This window comes from Canis aureus, chromosome 9 (genome assembly GCF_053574225.1).
Source record: "Canis aureus isolate CA01 chromosome 9, VMU_Caureus_v.1.0, whole genome shotgun sequence".
NCBI classification, from domain to species: Eukaryota; Metazoa; Chordata; class Mammalia; order Carnivora; family Canidae; genus Canis; species Canis aureus.
The window spans coordinates 63,214,889-63,233,283 of NC_135619.1; the positions used below are offsets into that span (position 1 = coordinate 63,214,889).

Sequence of the window (18,395 nt, forward strand, 5' to 3'; positions counted from 1 at the left end):
AATTTGAACTTAAAGATAATATATTGACATTATTTAAATGATACAACTCTTGTTTTAGTTTACAAAATGCCTTGTTAATAGACTGAAGTTTTAATGCATCTCTGCTTGGTCCTAAGAGTCCCAAGATTCTAGCCAAGGGAAAAAAAAGTTTGCATGTAACTGGCTAAAATGCCACAAAAGCAAATATTTCCTCTGTGACCTATATGATTTTGAACAAAGAGAGCCATAAACATTTTAGGCAGTGTTTTGAGTCTTGCAGGTATTATACAAGCTTGGCAGGCAAACTAACTACTGATTCATTTCTCTTTGGATTTAGAAGAGAAAAAGTCCCTCACTCTTTAGTCTTCTCTTCAGTCTATCTTATAATTCATTAGCCATCAGTAAAAATTTTCTGTATCTATTCTGTGGAAGAGCATAGCGGGGCAAGACATTGGGCTGCATATATGATCTAAAATTCACCTGGACTTTGACTTGGAAGGACAGAGAGTGGAGGATAATTAGCGATTCCACATTTCATTTTGAAAAGAGTTGCTTTTCAAAATAAAACAAAATACAAATCATTAAGTTGTACACCTGAAACTACTATGTTACATGTCATTTATATCTCAATAAAAAAAAAAGGAGAACAGGGTCAAAGTTCATGAAAGATTATATTTGTGACCATATTTCTTAATCAAAAGAGAAAACTACAAGGGTGGCCCGAGTGGCTCAGCAGTTTAGTGCCGCTTTCAGCCCAGGGCCTGATCCTGGAGACCCAGGATGGAGTCCTGCATTGGGCTCCCTGCATGGAGCCTGCTTCTCCCTCTGCCTGTGTCTCTACCTCTCTCTCTTTCTCTGTGTGTCTCTCATGAATAAATAAATAAAATCTTAAAAAAAAAAAAGAGAAAAAACTACAGCACTATTAAACAAAATTGCTTAACAAAGGGAGAGAGGGGGAAAGAAAAGGAGCAAAGCTGGGAAATGGAAGAATCTTGCCTTCTAGAATCATATTCATATGCAAATTCCATTTACACAGAGATTTTATCCTTTTTTGGTAAGCTGCTTGGATCTCCAGCATCTAGAATAATGCCTTGTGCATGGCACATGCTCAATAAGTTTGCTGAGTAAATGAATTTAACTCAGTAAAAAATAACTCTATGCCAAGAGGCACTAAACTAGGCTCTTTAGTGACCAAAACGGTAATATAATCTCATTTTTTTTTTGTGCAGAGAAAAAAATAAGACTTTAATTTTTAAAAATTTAGTGCAAAAAAAAGGTCTAGACCTATCCATTTACACTCAAAGATTAGAATCTTTTGTATGTAATGCATGAAGTATCAGTCTATTTCTTTTTAAAAATAGAAAAATTTATAGAAAGAAGGAATACAAGGGTCTTTGTGGTTTATCTGCAGAACTAAGCAACCCAGACAATTTTCTGACTGATCAATTTAGTACTTGTATGAAAAATGAAGATATTAAAAGCATAAATTATCCTTTCCAAGAAGAAAAGGACACCTGGAAAGTGGCTGAGCCACTGAGACCTACACCAAGATCCAGCAAACTCGATGACATCAATCATTTTTACCAAGTACACCAGAGTTACGAAGTTCTGACTGACCAAATCTATTGTGTAGTATTCACAGTGATCACTATTGGCAGATATGTTCTAAACAGACCTACTATCCTATCATTTTGCTTATAGAGTTATGGCTTTTAAGTTTTCTAAAGAGCTAAAAGAAGACAGCAAGTGGTTTTAAAACAGTTGACAACTTAGATCAATAGCAAAGAAAGGAAAAAGGCAGAAAGATTTACCAGCATGGGCACTCAGCTTCTCTCTTCTTTCTGGCTCAAGCCAGGTGCCACAGATGTTGTGTCTCTGTCAGTTTACTTACTTCTTGGCTCCCCCTTATTTACCACTTCTTCCTCAAATTCTTCCTTTCTGCTTTATTTTTTTAAAGATTTTATTTATTTATTCATGAGAGACTCACAGAGAGAGGCAGAGACACAGACAGAGGGAGAAGCAGGCTCCTGCAGGGATGTGGGACTCTATTCTGGACCCCGAGATCACGACCTGAGGCAAAGGCAGGCACTCAACTGCTGAACCACCCAGGCATCCCCTTCCTTTCTGCTTTAAATGCCACATTAATCCTTTTTGCTGATCAGAAATTTCTGCTAAAGGACTAAGTCCAACTATTTCAATCACCATAACATAGTTCATTCTTAATTCTGCACTGTCTGTACCAACTAAGATAACCAAAGTGAGAGAAAGATACCTGGAAGCAAATAATATTGGAAAACTGGGTGTGTGTGTTTTATATACAAATGCATTTTGAATAATACACAAATATATTTTATTTTTTCCCATAGGATACTGAGTTAATTTGAATAATATAATTACTTAAAATTGTTTCTTTTTAAAATATAGAAACATACCTACTTGGCCAGTTGCCACTATGTTGATAAATTTGGGATGCTGATTTACAGTGAGGCACAGTATATCATCATTATGTTCCTGATAAAAACTCTGGGTCCCTATAAAAAAAAGAATTTGAGAATTAAATCTGAAAACTTTAAGGTGTAACAGTCAAATGCATTTATCCAGAACAATAAACTGCTGTTTAACGTACTTAGTACGTATTTTTTGAGCATCATCATCATCATAAAAATTACTCAAAAGTCTTTAAGTGGATAGAGTCCTGAAAAGCATAAACCATGTAACACAAGGCTAAAGGTATCAAGTGCCACAGAGAGTTAAAGATCCAAATGCTATGGGAATTCTTATCATGGGCATATGGAACTCTTGGACTGACATGACAGACTCTGTTAATGGGAAGGTGAGTGGGGAAGGACATTCCAGGAAGAAAAATACTTTAAGCAAAGGTCAAAGACAGGAAAGTATTAAGTATGCACATATATGGGCATTTAGCTGAAGAGTAAGGTCAAGAAGAAATGTGAGAAATATGGTTGGAAAGGCAAATTGGAACTAGAATGATAGAGGATTTTGAATGCCAGCCACTGAATTTCATATTTATTCTGTAGTCAGTGGGAAGGTACTCAAGAATTTTGATCAAAGAAGTCATGTGATTTATCTAGTAATACTGTTAGTGAAGAGACCTTAGACGTGATCATATAGGATGTATTGAAAGTATGTTTGTGTAAATACAATGGAGAAGTGGGAAATGAGGTCAGGATGGTAGGTTGTAGGTTGGGTCCAGATTACAGAGGGCCATCAACAGTAGGTCCTCCAAAAAGTGAAGCAGCACAAAACAAAACAAAACAATTTAACAATGACATTTACCAGATCTAATAGTTTAAAACCTCTCTTCAAAGTGAAATGTGCTTCATATTTCCCAGAGCTATGAGTTTAGTGAGAACAAACAAACAATTATATGTGCTGCTGGCTAAGTTTGAAGAAGAGCAAAACTTCCTAGACTGTGACATGGTACCCCAAACTGGAGAGGACCAATAATAAGTGGGAGGTGCCTAGCCTCCTTTCTGCCCCCCCCCCCCGATATAAATAAATAAATAAATAAATAAATATCCCATCAGAAGATGATTAATTACAAATCAGAAAATTAAAAATAAAATTACAAGTATAAGCATGAAAGTGTATGTACATACTCCTTTCATGAAAGACATAGAGAGAGAAAGGCAGAGACGTAGGCAGAGGGAGAAGCAGGCTCCAGGCAGGGAACCTGATGTGGGACTCGATCCTGGGACCACAGATCATGCCCTGAACCAGAGGCAGGTGCTCAACCGCTGAGCCACCCAGGCGTCCCTACATATTCCTTTCTAAATAATCTTTTCTTATTCTTCTCTATTCTCTTTGAAGGAGATGTGAAACGTCAAAGAGGATTATCTAAGTTTTTCTTAAATGACTCAAATTATTAAATTGAAAATCACTACTGATTTCTGTGGGATCTTGGTGAATCCTTTTCTTTAGGAAACCAAAATAGGACTATCATGTTAATGATTAATATTGAGTAGGTATGAGGGATTAGGATTCACATAATCCATTTTCTTTACCTATTCAGAGTGAAGCTATCAGAGGAAAAAGCCAGAAATGTTTGGACTAAATACCTCTGTTTTTACTTCCAACTTTCAGACTTTATGAAGTTTATAATTACATATAAAAAAAACAATTCAAAATTAAATAGTGAATGTCACTAATAGGATTATCACATCATTGGTCATCAAATAATGCTAAGAGAACTTTATATGCTTTCCAACAATACAATCAGTTAAATAAACATCAAGAAGTATTTTCTCACTTTGAATCAAACAAAGCATCTCCACATAGAGCCACAGGGGAACAGCTTTCTTAATATCTTCCTCAGCTTTCTGAGGCCTCAGTAAGAACATTGCCCACTTCACCTCATTCCCCAGCAATCACTTACCCAACATGCTACTTTTAATCACTACCTAGAAGAGAGAACCACTACACCATCCATTTTCATGTTAACATTAGGGGAAAATAAAGTTACAAATGGTTTCATTATAAAACATGGTTTCAAGGTATAGTAAACCTTCACTCTAACAGAGACCTATGAGCACTTTGCATTATGAAATCTGCTTTATTATGCTTTCTTAAGACTGTAAATCTGAAAAAAAAAAAAAAAGACTGTAAATCTGGTTACTTGAAATATTACTAAAAAATTCAACAGTATGAAATACCTTCTGGACTTATGCAATTTAATTATTTATAGCTTTCACAAAGAAATTTAAGATTATAAATAACAAAATTCTAAAGTAAAAAAAAGTGGCAGACGGAAAATCAGAATTTCCTACCTGTAGCAACATTGTGCAGAATTCCAACAGATGCAGTGTGATAAATTATATCATCACCATCATTTAGATAGTGAACATTATTCCTACAGTCTCTTCCTCGATAGCCAAAAACAAGCTCCAACACAAGATCCTATAAAAACAATAAAATCATTATACAACTCCTTATGCCTAAATGTTCACCATTACTTTTATATATAGTACTGGTATCTTCAGTCAAAATGGAGGATGCATTTTGATGTTTTACAAACTTCAAATACAAAATTAAGCTAGATCCACATCTCTGTAATGTGCACTGGAAATAGCAGCTGAAACACACACTCGATACTTTTCTACAGAGAATTATAAAAAGGAAAAGAGAATCACAAAGCCATCTGATTTTAAGAATTTTAATTGGTAGGAGTTAATGCGTTAAACACTGAGATACTTCCTGTGTCCAAAAGAATAGTATTTTGATTTACATTGTTAGTAAAAATATGTAATCTGCATATATAACTCAATATATTATGTACAAGTGCTGTACTCCTGAGGAGCCAAACAGTATACCAGCGTTGGTGTAAAAAACTAAGTACACCGTCTCTGATAACTCATGCTAAAGTGCTAACAGATAATTCTGCTAGTAGAATAACTGAAAGTGTCCCTTTTCTTTGACCTTGTGAGGCTTCGTTGGGGAATGAGTCCCACAATCACTGTCGCACAGATTTGTCGCCTTGTTTTTGACCTGATTTAGCAGTTTGCTTGCAGCTGCTGATACTGGAATTAAGTGCCTGGGAGAATTTCCTTCTGCTCAATTGTTGTGGAAAGTTTCTTTGTCGGGAAGTAGAGCCTTCATTGAACTCTACAATGAATATCACATGGGGTATAAACTTTGACTTATAAATTCAAACCTCTAAGTATAAGACACTGTCAAGGTACCTGTGCTTCTATAAGCCATAGATCATTCACATATATTTACATTCAGAAGTTCTCTGAAGTTCAATTCATGGAAAACTAAAAAAAAGACTAATAAAAAGCAAAAAGAAACAAAGGGTATCAATCCAAAACTCAGACTTGACAGTTAAGCAATCAATTTTTACAACCAAACAAAAAAGATTACTCAGGGGCACTTGGCTGGCTCAGTAAGTAGAGCATTTGACTCCACCTTGGGATTCGAGTCCCATGTGATGTGTACAGATTATTAAAAGATTATTCAGTATGCTTATTTTCATAAAAAACTAATGACAAGATTTGGCTGTCTTACTAGAATGGAATGGGATGAGTCCTGAATACATTTTAAGGCACAAGTTAACACTGGGGAAAGGGGGGGGGTTCTCCTTACCTCTATAGGTCTCTTTTTCTTGCCAACATTGTTTGTCTGGAGTTTTTCTGGCCTTGGTGGGGCCCTGCTCACGGGGGGCCTGAAACAGGAAAGTGGGAATGAGGAAAAGCATCCATTACTGGGCACCTTCACTGAGCCTCCCTCACCAAGGCCCACTGGATAGAGATGTCTGACACATCTGCAGGAAAATGAACCCAATCTGTGTTCCTCACTATGCCATGCCCTCTTTATCCTGATATCTCCCCAGCAGGAAGGTGGAAAGAAGATATTAGAACTTTTATTCATTTTATCTTCTTTGGTGTATGTTTCATAATGTAAATAACATATTAGCACAAGAGCAGATTATTTATAAATACACAAATGGTAGTTTAATACACTCAAAACCTTCTTAATGTGATATATTAGAAAAAGCCTAGATTGCTGCTCTAAAGTGTCTACCACAGTATCTTGCACATGGCAAGTATTCAATGTATTCTTCTTGAATTTTGAAAATATTTATTTGAACTTTCTATACTGTTGGCAACATAAGTTATATCTAAATTCAGATTTGTACTCATTACTTGTTCCTCTAGGCCCTATACTTTCCCTTCTGCCTGAAGTCTCTAGTGAAGTCAATGGCATCACCATTAGTTAGTCAAGCAAAACATTTTACAGTTACATAGTATAAACCATACAACACTCTGTAAAAGGTAGTTATTATATTACTTACTATTGCCTTCAACTCCTCTTATCTATTCTATTTACTAAACATTCATCAATTTCACTGAGAGAATAGCGCTCACATCTAGCCCCCTCTTTTTTGTTTCCACTGCTAGTTCAGGATCTATTTGTAATGTCCCATTAGGGGTATATAGTTTCTGTTTTAAATCATTTAAATGTGGAAGCTCTTAAAATGCTTAGGGATAAACTCAACCAAAAAGGTGAAGACTCTGAAAACTATAAAACACTGATGAAAGAAACTGAAGATGACACAAACAAATGGAAAGATATTCTATACTCATGGATTGAAAGCATTAATATTGTTAAAATGTCCATGCTACCCAAAGCAATCTACAGACTGAATGCAGTTCTTATCAAGATACCAAGAACATTTTCCACAAAACTAGAATAATACTAAAATCTGTATGGAACCACAAAAGACCCCCCAAATAGCCAAGGCAATCTTGAGAAAGAAAAACAAAGCTCAGGGATCACAATTCCAGATTTCAATCTATATCACAAAGCTACAGTAATCAAAACAATAGGGTACTGGCACAAAAACAGACACACAGATCCATGGAGCAGGATAAAGAACACAGAAATAAACTTATGATTATATGGTCAATTAATTAATCTATGACAAAGGAGGCAAGAATATATAATGGGAAAAAGACCATTTTTCAATAAATGGTGCTGGCAAAAACTAGACAGTTACATGTAAAAGAACTGGCCCAATTTTTAACCAATTTCTTTGATATCAGCCATAGCAACATTTTTCTAGATATGTCTCTGTATCTAGCAAACAAAAGCAAAAATAAACTTTGGGACTACACCAAATTAAAAAGCTTTTGCACAGCAAAAAGAACCGTCTACAAAACAAAAAGGCAACTTAATGAACAGGAGAAGACATGTGAAAATGATATATCTGATAAGGGGTTAATATCTAAAATATATAAAGAGTTTATACAATTCAACACGCCCCCCCAAAAAACCCCCACAACAATTCGATTAAAAAATGGACAGAGGCTGAGTGAAGGAAGTCAATCGGAGAAGGACAAAGGGAATATAAAGGAAGGGAGAAGAAATGTGTGGGAAATATCAGAAAGGGAGACAGAACATAAAGACTCCTAACTCTGGGAAACGAACTAGGGGTGGTGGAAGGGGAGGAGGGGGCGGTGGGGATTAAAGGGTGACGGGCACTGAGGGGGGGGCACTTGACGGGATGAGCACTGGGTGTTATTCTGTATGTTGGTAAATTGAACACCAATAAAAAATTAATTTATTAAAAATAAAATAAAATAAAATCCCTAAAAAAAAATGGACAGAGGCCCTGAATAGACATTTTCTTAAAGAAGACATACAGATGGACAACAGACACATAAAAAGACGTTCAACATCACTAATCAGCAGGGAAATGCAAATCAAAACCCCAGTAAGATATCACCTTACACCTGTCAGAATGGCTAAAGTAAAAAAAGACAAGAAATCACAAGTGTTGGCAAGGATGTGGGAGAAAAAAGGAATTCTTGTACACTGTTGGTGGGAATGTAAATTAGTATAGCCACTGTGGAAAACAGTATGCAAGTTCCTCAAAAAATTAAAAACAGAAATACCATACAATTCAACAATTCCACTACTGGATATTTACACCTCCCTTCATTAGTATGAATACACTAAATCAAAAAGATATATGCACCCCTATGTTTATTGCAGCATTGTTTACAATAGCCAAGATATGGAAGCAACCTAAGTGTCTAGTGATCAATAAATAAGGGACACACACACACACACAACTATTACGCAGCTGTTAGAAAGGATGAGATCTCGCCATTTGTGACAACAACCTAGAGGGTATTATGCTAAATGAAATAAAACAAATAGCATACGATTTCACTCATATGTGGAATATTAAAAAAACAAATGAATCAACAAACAAAAAGCAGAATCAGGCCTATAAATACAGAGAACAAACTGATGGTTACCAGAGGGGAGGAGTAGGGATGGGCAAAATAGGTGAAGGGTGGTGGGAAATACAGGCTTCAGTTATGGAATGAGTAAGTGACAGGAATAAAAGACACACTATAAGGAATATAGTGAATGATATTGTAACAGCATTGTATGGGGACAGAAGGTAGCGTTACTATACTTGTAGTGAGCAGAGCATAATGTATAAACTTGCCAAATCACTATGTTGCACGCCTGAAGCTAAAGTAACACTGTGTGCCAACTACACTCAAAAAAAAAAAAAAAAAATTAGAGGCTCTTTTCCTAAAACCATTTAATTAAAAAAACCCACCTTATTTGGTTTATCTCAGATAACCATTATTCAAATGTTTAATAATCTGAACACCGAATGTAAATCAATCAATCATGCTATCAACTCATTTCAAAGTTTAAGTTAATATTTAATTTGTAAAAAAAAAAATTTTTTAATTTGTAACAACTAAAGCAGAAAACAAAATGATTTTGCTGTGGGAAAAATATCCAAGGTGTGATTAAGTGTATAAAATTAAAGAATGAAAAAATATTTGCATTTTCACAATGATTTCCAGGTTATACATCTATAACAGTGAATGAAGTGCTCATCTTGAATATGTAATATAAAAGAAGTACAGATATTCATACATGATATGAAGTAGTATGCAGAAGTAAATAACCACAGCTGGTGACATAAAAATGACATGCACTTACAAGAATATATAAAGAACTCCTCAAATTATTACAGAAGGTTTGGTTTCAAACCATTTTCATATGCTTTGAATGTCTGTAAGTAATAAATATAATTTGATTTATAATATGTAACATTTAAAAATGTTTCTCTTAGGGCCTATTTATTTAGAGAGGGAGAGAATCTCAAGCACACTGACCTTGGGGCTTGATCGCACAACCCCGAGATCGTGACCTGAGCCGAAATCAAGAGTCGGCCACTTAACTAACTAAGCCACCCAGGTGCCCTTCGTTAGGGTCATTTTAAAGAATGATAGCAGCCTTGGCTTTTCTTCTAAGTCAGTTTTGTTGATGAACTTTATTCAGTGTTATCATCTGACCACTTTAACTGTAACCCAAACAACAAACAGGTAATTTTTATCCATACTAGCCGGTTAAGTGTCTTTTAATTTTTTAAAGATAATTTATATAATAGACATTGTTTAAATAAAGTTATACTATAAAATTATGCAAGCTGAACAAATAAAGTTTTGATAAAGCAATTACTTATGTAGCAGAAATCCAATAATTAAGATGCCATTTGTTTCAGTGATATTGATTTCAATGGAGGAAAACATGGAAAACCGTGAACAGATGTAAAGAACACTAAGTAACATGGCTCATTAATGGTAAATATGAAAGATGACAAAAATACAAAATTAGGTCTTATAAAGTATAACAAAGAGAGAGGATTACCTGGAACCTCTTTTCAGCAGCAGATAAAAAAGGGAAAAGATTACAACACAGATCTGAATTTAAAACACTAGTAAAATATTTCTGTAATAAAATATTTTTACAAGTTTAACGCAGATAAACCATGCTACAAATATTAAAGGTCTATTGCTTTTATTTATGATTGCATAGAACCCCAAAGTTACTCCATTAATGGCAGGGAAATCAAAAGAACGTGGAAAAGAAAAATGAGAATTGAACATTTTCTATATTGTAAACTTTAAAGCTTACCATTCGTATTTTTCTACAGTGCACTCTGAATTTCAAACAAAATACTGAAGCTTATCTTTGTTCTTAAGTGTAGTAATAAAATGTTATCAACTTAAAAGGCTGGAAGCACTGGAGATGCTATTAAGGAAACTGTCTAAAGAGGTGTTTCCTAGTCGGCCAGTCCAACCTAGCAGGCAAAGGGAGTTACTCACGATCATGCTGGATTTGGGTTTTGCTAGTAAGGAGGTAACTTAAAAAAAACCAAAACAAAACCCTTTAATAACATAACGACCAAAAGAGAATTGGAAGAGATCACCAAAGTCATCTCATCCACCCCCTGCTGAAACCAGGAATCATCTTTATACGTCTAGAACATCCCTTTGTACCACCTACAACAAATGGTCATCTAAGCTTTACATGAAAACTGCTTATGAAAGAGAAGTCCCTTCTCCATAAAGTCACTCATACCCAAGACAGCACATATATCTCCACTTAGCTTTGTTTTCAAACAAGTAACTCCCATTGTAAATTGTCAGAGTCCCTTTAAAACGTATAGGTCAGTCCAAAATAAGCTACCTCAGATCTGAGGCTAGATTTGAATATTTTATTTGTTAAAATATTTTATTTGTTAAGTCTAAGATATGTGGGCCTTTTTAAAAGTCACATCACACTCTGGACTCCTATCTTCGTACACATCACCCCTGTTTAAAACAAATAATGAATTTCTGCTCTGTACCAAATAAATTAAGGAGTACCTTATATCTGAGTTTCTGTATAATCTGGCTGCATATCTATTTTTTTCATCCTTATCTCCCAGCATTTTCCTAATGGTATCTTTTTTTTTTTTTTTTTTACTTCTACAGTAGACTGGCTTTTTCCACACTGTCCTATTTCAGAAAGTGCCTGAAGCCAATTTTATCTCACTAAAGCTAGTTGTAAAAGTGTCCCAGAGAGTCCTTTCTAGCACATAGTATTTTTTTTTTTTTTAAATTTTTATTTATTTATGATAGTCACACACAGAGAGAGAGAGAGAGAGAGGCAGAGACACAGGCAGAGGGAGAAGCAGGCTCCATGCACTGGGAGCCGGACATGGGATTCGATCCCGGGTCTCCAGGATCGCGCCCTGGGCCAAAGGCAGGCGCCAAACCACTGCGCCACCCAGGGATCCCTAGCACATAGTATTTTATTAAACATGCAAATATAATCATTGCCCTATGTTAATGTTTTTAAATGAATGTATAAATGTACATTAAATGAAGCTAGCAGGTTTATAAACTGCATAATTTCACTGATAAATATGTTAACTATTTTAATAAGCCTCCGAAAATTAAGGAAAAACTAAAACTATCTGGAGTTTGTGAAAAGTCATTTATAAAACCAAATGATCATAATGAAGAGCCTTAGCAGCAAACACATACTGCACATGTAAATGCAACTTTTCTGTAGGACTTATTTTATTTCTAATTCTTTCTTGACAAATATAGTTCCATGTTTCATAGGGAAAAAAATCAGTATTGTAAAATACAATAAAGATCAAAACAGAACAAAGAATAATGGAATAAAATATTTTATTTAATGAAACTTACCTTACTACCCCCTGCCTTCGAAAGGAACAAGAGGAAAAAAAGAAACACTGATGATGAATAATTCATGAAAACTTATGAATTAAATGCAGAAGTAACAGAAGAAAGGAAAGATCAACAAAATTCCAAGGAAATATAAAAATGACTAAGTTTTATGCTATACTGTTCTGTATAATTTTATTAAAAATACTGTATGTTTGATCGACAACTACTTTAAATATATAAGATTTGCTACAAAAAGAAAAACATAAAATTATTAAAGTCATTTAGGAAAAAAGGCCCCACAGAAGTATCAACCAAGTAGAGTAGTTACCAACATCATTCAAAACCTTTTAAGTGGATGTTTGACAAACATTTGTTTTCACTGTTTATGTTTCATATTTGATAGCAATAATATATTTTATTTAAAATACAAAAACATTTATATAGACCATAATATCTCCTCACAAATATATGCAAAGTTGGTAAAAAGACGTATCTTCATTTTTTTCTCTAATTCTCTCATTTTATGAAAATGAAGACTCCTAACTATGAATCATTTCGGACTCTAGCCTCAGCATTTTCAAAAGAACTCAGCAGAGTTGAAATTGTAGAATACACTGAGAATGTAAAATAATTTCAAAAATAATTTTGAAAATGTTAGCTACAAAAAATACAAGCTAACAGCAAAGATTATGACAGCATCAAGCATTTTTCATAAATAGCAAAATACTTCCATCTGTCAGAATTTGGGTCACTTCATTAATAAGGAAGCAATTTTAAGTGTTTTACCATGAATGACGGCCTATAGATTAAAATTTGGTCACATTTTCTGATATGCCTAATTTATCTCATAAATGAGAATATTTTTCTAAAAAATTGATATAATAAATGAAACAGATTTATGGGAACGTCTAAAGCTCCTTCCTCCCTATAGTACACTTTTTATTTTTCATTACCTGTGAGATATAACTGAAGTAATTTTAAGCACCATACTGCAATATTCTCATTAGAAACATCCACATTTGCAAAGTTATATGTAGTCCTCTGATTTATAAATATATAGGTATTGTTCACCACTTTGTGGATATTTAACTTCAGAAATTGTCTATTTCCCTCAGGTGACTATTTCATTCCCAGGGAGGGGTGGTAAAGATTAACTACCTAAGTTTTTTATATATATTATATATCATTTTATAAAATACTCCATAAGTTAGTGACAATAAGGCTCATTTGACCTCTAAGGAAATGGAGGCTTAGAGGGAAAGAATAGCTTTTCAAGGTGACACAAGAGGAAAATGATAAAAATTTGTATTTCAATCCATTTGTCTGACTCCCAAAACCACATCCTTTGCACTGTAAGATACTGCCTCCCACCAGATCACTTCAATGTTGAATCTTGATATTTAGATAATGGTTTGGTCAGCTTTCTTAAAATACCTAATTTAATACTTTGCCTCTTTATGCGTGATGACAAAATGGATAATCACCCTCTACTCCCTATCTGCAAGGTGATGCCAAAGCTATTATCATATGAGTACTCATCTGCCAATGGGCACCTGGAAGAGGAGCTATGGAGGCGTCATGACTCAGCACTCCACCTAGAACTTCCGTGGGAACCTGTGTGGCTAGTCAGTTCAGAGACTTTTTAGATCCCTCTTCTGCATCAGGAACATGCACCTCACCCTTCCAACTTCATTCTTTTCCCTGAATGTTAAGCCCATAGGGCAAACTCAAACCCCTCTGCCAGTGTGCTTTCTTAGACTGCCATCTGTAGTTGAGCCCCGCCCCCCCGCCCGAGTCTTCAGCACCACCCTCTCTGACTAGATATGCACTCAAACTTCCCACAAACTCTGTTCAAGATGAGTGAACTCCCTTTCATTTTTAACTTTTCCCTCAAATATTCTTACCAGCTTCTCATAAACAAGTTTTCCTCAACACAGCTTCGGAGGTGCCTGCTGTTCTCACCTCCCACTCCTTGGTTCCTCACTGCGGTTTCTAGATAATTTTTCCTTTATTGTTCCTTACAAACTTTTCACTTCTGAAGTCCATGTCATTCACTGATCCATATACCTCTTTATTGTCTTCCATTTTCCCTAATGATTTTAAAACTATCATGTTCACAATTTCTCTCTTGATCTGTCATCTAACTCAGAGACTATTAAAAAGTTCTCTCTCCTTATAAAATTTATGTGGGCATAGCCTTTATTTTTGATGTGCTGCTTCCAGACAAAGAGCAGGGATTCCCATTCTCTAATGGGAGGCTATACTTCAATTTGCCTTTTGGAAAAATTTTTAAATAATGATTTTCTATCATTGATTAAAGGCACATGGATAAAAATGCCTTTTCAAAATTTAATACTATCTCTGCTCATGTGCTTCCTAAAACATACTTGGTATTGGATTCAAATTTCATTATCTCCTACAATTCTCTCACATTTATTTATAAAAGTTAGCAAATAATATTCCTTGAATCACAGATACTTTGTATATTCCCTAAACTACTTGCAAGAGACAGTGTCATACCAAAAAGTATTTAAGGATGAACACATTTTCTAAGAGGTGCTGAAAGCTAGAAAATGCAAGAGTACCACTGCTACTTAGGTTTTACAAAAATACATTCAGTTAAACAATAAATTCGACTTTAATACCAGTATATTTTTCCTTATCTAGTTTTAAACTTGACTATTACCTCTCATCAACTGAGGGTTCTTTCCCTTGCAAATGAGGCTTGACTCCAAACATTGGGTGAATATTTGTTGATAAGGCTCTAATGGTGTAACTGATTTCATTCTCTCTTGTAACATCACTGTCATAGCCTGCCATCAAAACATAAGAATTATTCTCTGAGTTACAACTGAGGAGCTCTGTTACAATCCTATAAATTAGACACAGGATGTTCAACAATATGAAGTAAGTAAATTGTGTTATAGCCAAATTAGGAAATAATATACAGCCAGTAAAAATGATGTAGAATATTTAATGATCTGTAAAAATGTTTTCAAAATATTATCAAAAAATATCAGTCTACAGAATATAAATTCAATATATTTTTGTTAAAAATGATTATATATATTAAAAAAAAGAAAAAAAATGATTATATAAAAATAATTTATATAAATGCACAAACCCCCATGGAAATATCTCAATATGTTAACAGAAGTTACCTCTGAGTGTTCAAATGATAAGTTCTGTGTTTATTTTTATTGCAAACTGTATTTTCTAATTTTTCTATAATGAGCTGGTATTATTTGTATATTAGGAAAAGATAAAAAGCATTTTAAAACATGAGGTTCAATACCTAAAATTTATTTTAATAGTACTTAAAGCAAGATTATCTTACATTTATAGATGAAGAATACTTAAGCATCAATACATGCCAGCTCATTATTTTTGATTCGTAAAATCAATTTTGGTGTTAAACAGACCACAAAAACTAAAATCACAATTATTCAAACATACTTATTACTTGTGTAATAATTTAAACTACCATTGTAGTTTAAATTAGTTGAGCTAAATTGTTTCTGTGTTTTAATTAAAATACTTTAAAGTGACATACCCCCATCTTCTTCTGAATCTGTATCAGATTCTTCACTATCACAAGGTCTTTTTTCTCGATAGCCCTCCATTTCATTTGTCCAAACCATTAAAGACATATCTGCACCTCCTAAGGTAACCAACATGCTGTCATCATAAGTCCAGCGAACATTTGTGACATGGGTACTATGGGCCACATACCTCTTAAACTTTCCAAATTTTCCCTAAAGATTAAAAAGAAAAATTCAGAGTCTTTCTGAGAAATGTTACTACTTAAAAATGGTCAGTTATAATTTTGAATTTCTTTCTTAATATATGATTAGAGATTAATCATTACAAAGGCGTCTTGCAAAAAAAAGAAAAGAAAAGAAAACACTGAAACTCACTAGAATGAAAAATGATGATTCCTAAACCTGGTGACAACAGGATAAAACTAGTAGTTTCACATATTTCTAGTACCCTGGGCACATTTTTAAACATTTTTTAATTTTTAATTTTTAAAGATTTTATTTATTTATTCATAGAGACAGAGAGAGAGAGAGAGAGGCAGAGACACAGGCAGAGGAGAAGCAAGCATCATACAGAGAGCCTGATGTGGGACTTGACCCAGGGTCTCCAGGATCATGCCCTGGGCTGCAGGCAGTGCTAAACTGCTGCGCCACCAGGGCTGCCCCACACTTTTTAAAAAAATGAACTTGGTATTGTGCATTAAAAGCATAAAAATGTCTGGCCTTTGACTTATCAGTCCCCCTTTTAGGGATCTATGCTAAGAAAATGCTATGTATGCAAAAAACATCCACCACAATATTTACAGCAGTGAAAAAATTTAAATACCTTAAATAGTCAGTCAAGTAATAGTTAACTATAGTGTACGTATATGGAAAAGTACACATCTGTTCAAAATAATGGCTATGCAGACATTATTGTTGGGTACAGATGCAATAATAACTAACAAAGTCAGGATATAAATGTTTATGTACATGGCCATATTAACAGAAATTAATCATCAACCCTTTTGGAATATACTCATGTAAATATATTGCATCTTAATTAACTAGTGTTTGTGTTTATAAATAGTACATATAAAATGTATTTTTCTTTTAAATATCAAGAAAAATCCAAGTTATAGACACTGGCAACTTTAAATCCAGAACACTAGCATAATACTATCAATTACATAAGTAAATTTCAGATCAATGTATTAGAAGCAGGTTTTATTATTAGTTTTTAAAAGATTTTATTTATTTAAGAGAGGGAGTAAGAGAGCATGAGGTGGGGGAGAGGCAGATGGAGAGGGAGAGGTAGAGAGAGAGGGAGACTCCCTGTTGAGCAGGGAGCCTGACACAGGGATCGATCCCAGGACTCCAGGATCATGACCTGAGCAGATGCTTAACCAACTGAGCTGCCCAGGTGCCCCTATAAGCAGGTTTTAAATGGACATTTTTCAAAGGTATTAAAATAAATGTCTTTAAATATAGTGATAGCTAAAACAGTGAATTCTTTGGAAAATACTGTTAATAAAGGTCAGCTGAAATAGAAGGGAGGGATCTTTCGTCCAAACACTGCAAGAAGGTAGCTTCCCAAAGATTTTGTGGTTCTTGCTACAGTGAAGCCAAGCAGGAATCTGTAGATGACTGTCCTAGAACCTATTCTTAGGGCACCTATACCATCTAGAAAGCCTGGAAGTGAAGTTTCTGATCAATAAATGCCTTATTGGAACACATACTTTATCAATTAAAGTTCTGCCACTTAAGTGTATCTAAAATACAGATGTGTGGGATATTTCTTCAGGTGCCTGGGTTCTCTATGAGAATTTTTAAACTTGTGTTTTCATTTCAATGCTGATCTAAAAATATAAATACAAGCAGCTATTTAAGATCAATATCATAATATGATTTCAGTGCCCTATTTCAAATTTATGTTTATGCTCGTGATGTTGCCAGATTATAATATACAGTTGACCCCTGAACAACATGGGTTTGAACTGCAAAAGTCCACTTATATATAAGCAGATATTTTTTGGTAAACACAATACAGCACTGTAAATGTATTTTCTCTTCCTTATTTTTATATTTTGATTATTCTTGAAATAACTTTTCTCTAGCTTATTGTAAGAATACAGTATGTAATATATACAACATACAAAATATATGTTGACTGTTTATGTTACTGGTAAGGCTCCCGTTCAACAGTAGTCTATTAGTAAAGTTGTTGGGGAGTCAAAAGTTATAAGTGAATTTCAGAGGTCAGCACCCCTACCCCCACATTGTTCAAAGGTCAATTATATATCTGAATCAGTGACAACTAAGAAATAAATGCATCTGGACTTGATATATGAATTTTATTTTTGTGCTAAATGGAAGCCTGTTTCCCAGTAGCTTGAAAAGAGGAAAGCAATTAAGAGAATTCAATTTCCACATTGCACACCACAGCATGGGTATGTAGCACTCCAAAGAGTCTGTGCAGTCTAGTTTTAGCAAAATATCATTCATTACATTGAATCAATGCTATTTTGATTTTATAGGTATTGCATTTATAGTATTTTGTATCTAATGGTTAAAAGACTTTAAACTTTAAAGCTATAAATATAAAGAGTTTGTGTTTACTGTTGATTGTATATACTTAATCAAAAGAATACCAAAATTATTTAAGTTAATATTAGGGATAAAAGAAATGTTTCCTCTAAAAGAGATATTTATATTACTCAATACTGAGAAACACTGTGCAGTAGACTTAAGGCACAGGATCATAAATTATAAGACTACTTCTAAATAAAAGCAATAATGTCAATAAATGTCAAATAAATGTCAATAAATGTCAAATGTCAACATAATTCTAAACCTTTCATAATACTTATGTATATTCGTA

At 34.2% G+C, this 18,395-nt stretch overlaps 1 protein-coding gene across 11 annotated transcripts in view; it reads right to left on the reverse strand.

The window, feature by feature from the left end:
• The window catches only part of EML5 (EMAP like 5), a 183,047-nt gene that overhangs the window by 23,036 nt on the left and 141,616 nt on the right, over nucleotides 1-18,395 (reverse strand). For 9 of the 11 annotated variants that reach the window (XR_013386704.1, XR_013386706.1, XM_077910282.1 and 6 more), the window contains 6 exons: nucleotides 15,550-15,751; nucleotides 14,683-14,809; nucleotides 12,015-12,029; nucleotides 6,082-6,160; nucleotides 4,767-4,896; nucleotides 2,412-2,510 (listed from right to left, as the gene is read on the reverse strand). Coding sequence is in view for 9 of the 11 variants with exons in the window: in XM_077910282.1 (XP_077766408.1) it covers nucleotides 2,412-2,510; nucleotides 4,767-4,896; nucleotides 6,082-6,160; nucleotides 12,015-12,029; nucleotides 14,683-14,809; nucleotides 15,550-15,751 (652 nt within the window). In the remaining 2 variants the exon portion in view is untranslated. The remainder of the gene's footprint in view (nucleotides 1-2,411; nucleotides 2,511-4,766; nucleotides 4,897-6,081; nucleotides 6,161-12,014; nucleotides 12,030-14,682; nucleotides 14,810-15,549; nucleotides 15,752-18,395) is intronic. The other 2 variants (XM_077910289.1, XM_077910283.1) reach the window with 2 other exon arrangements.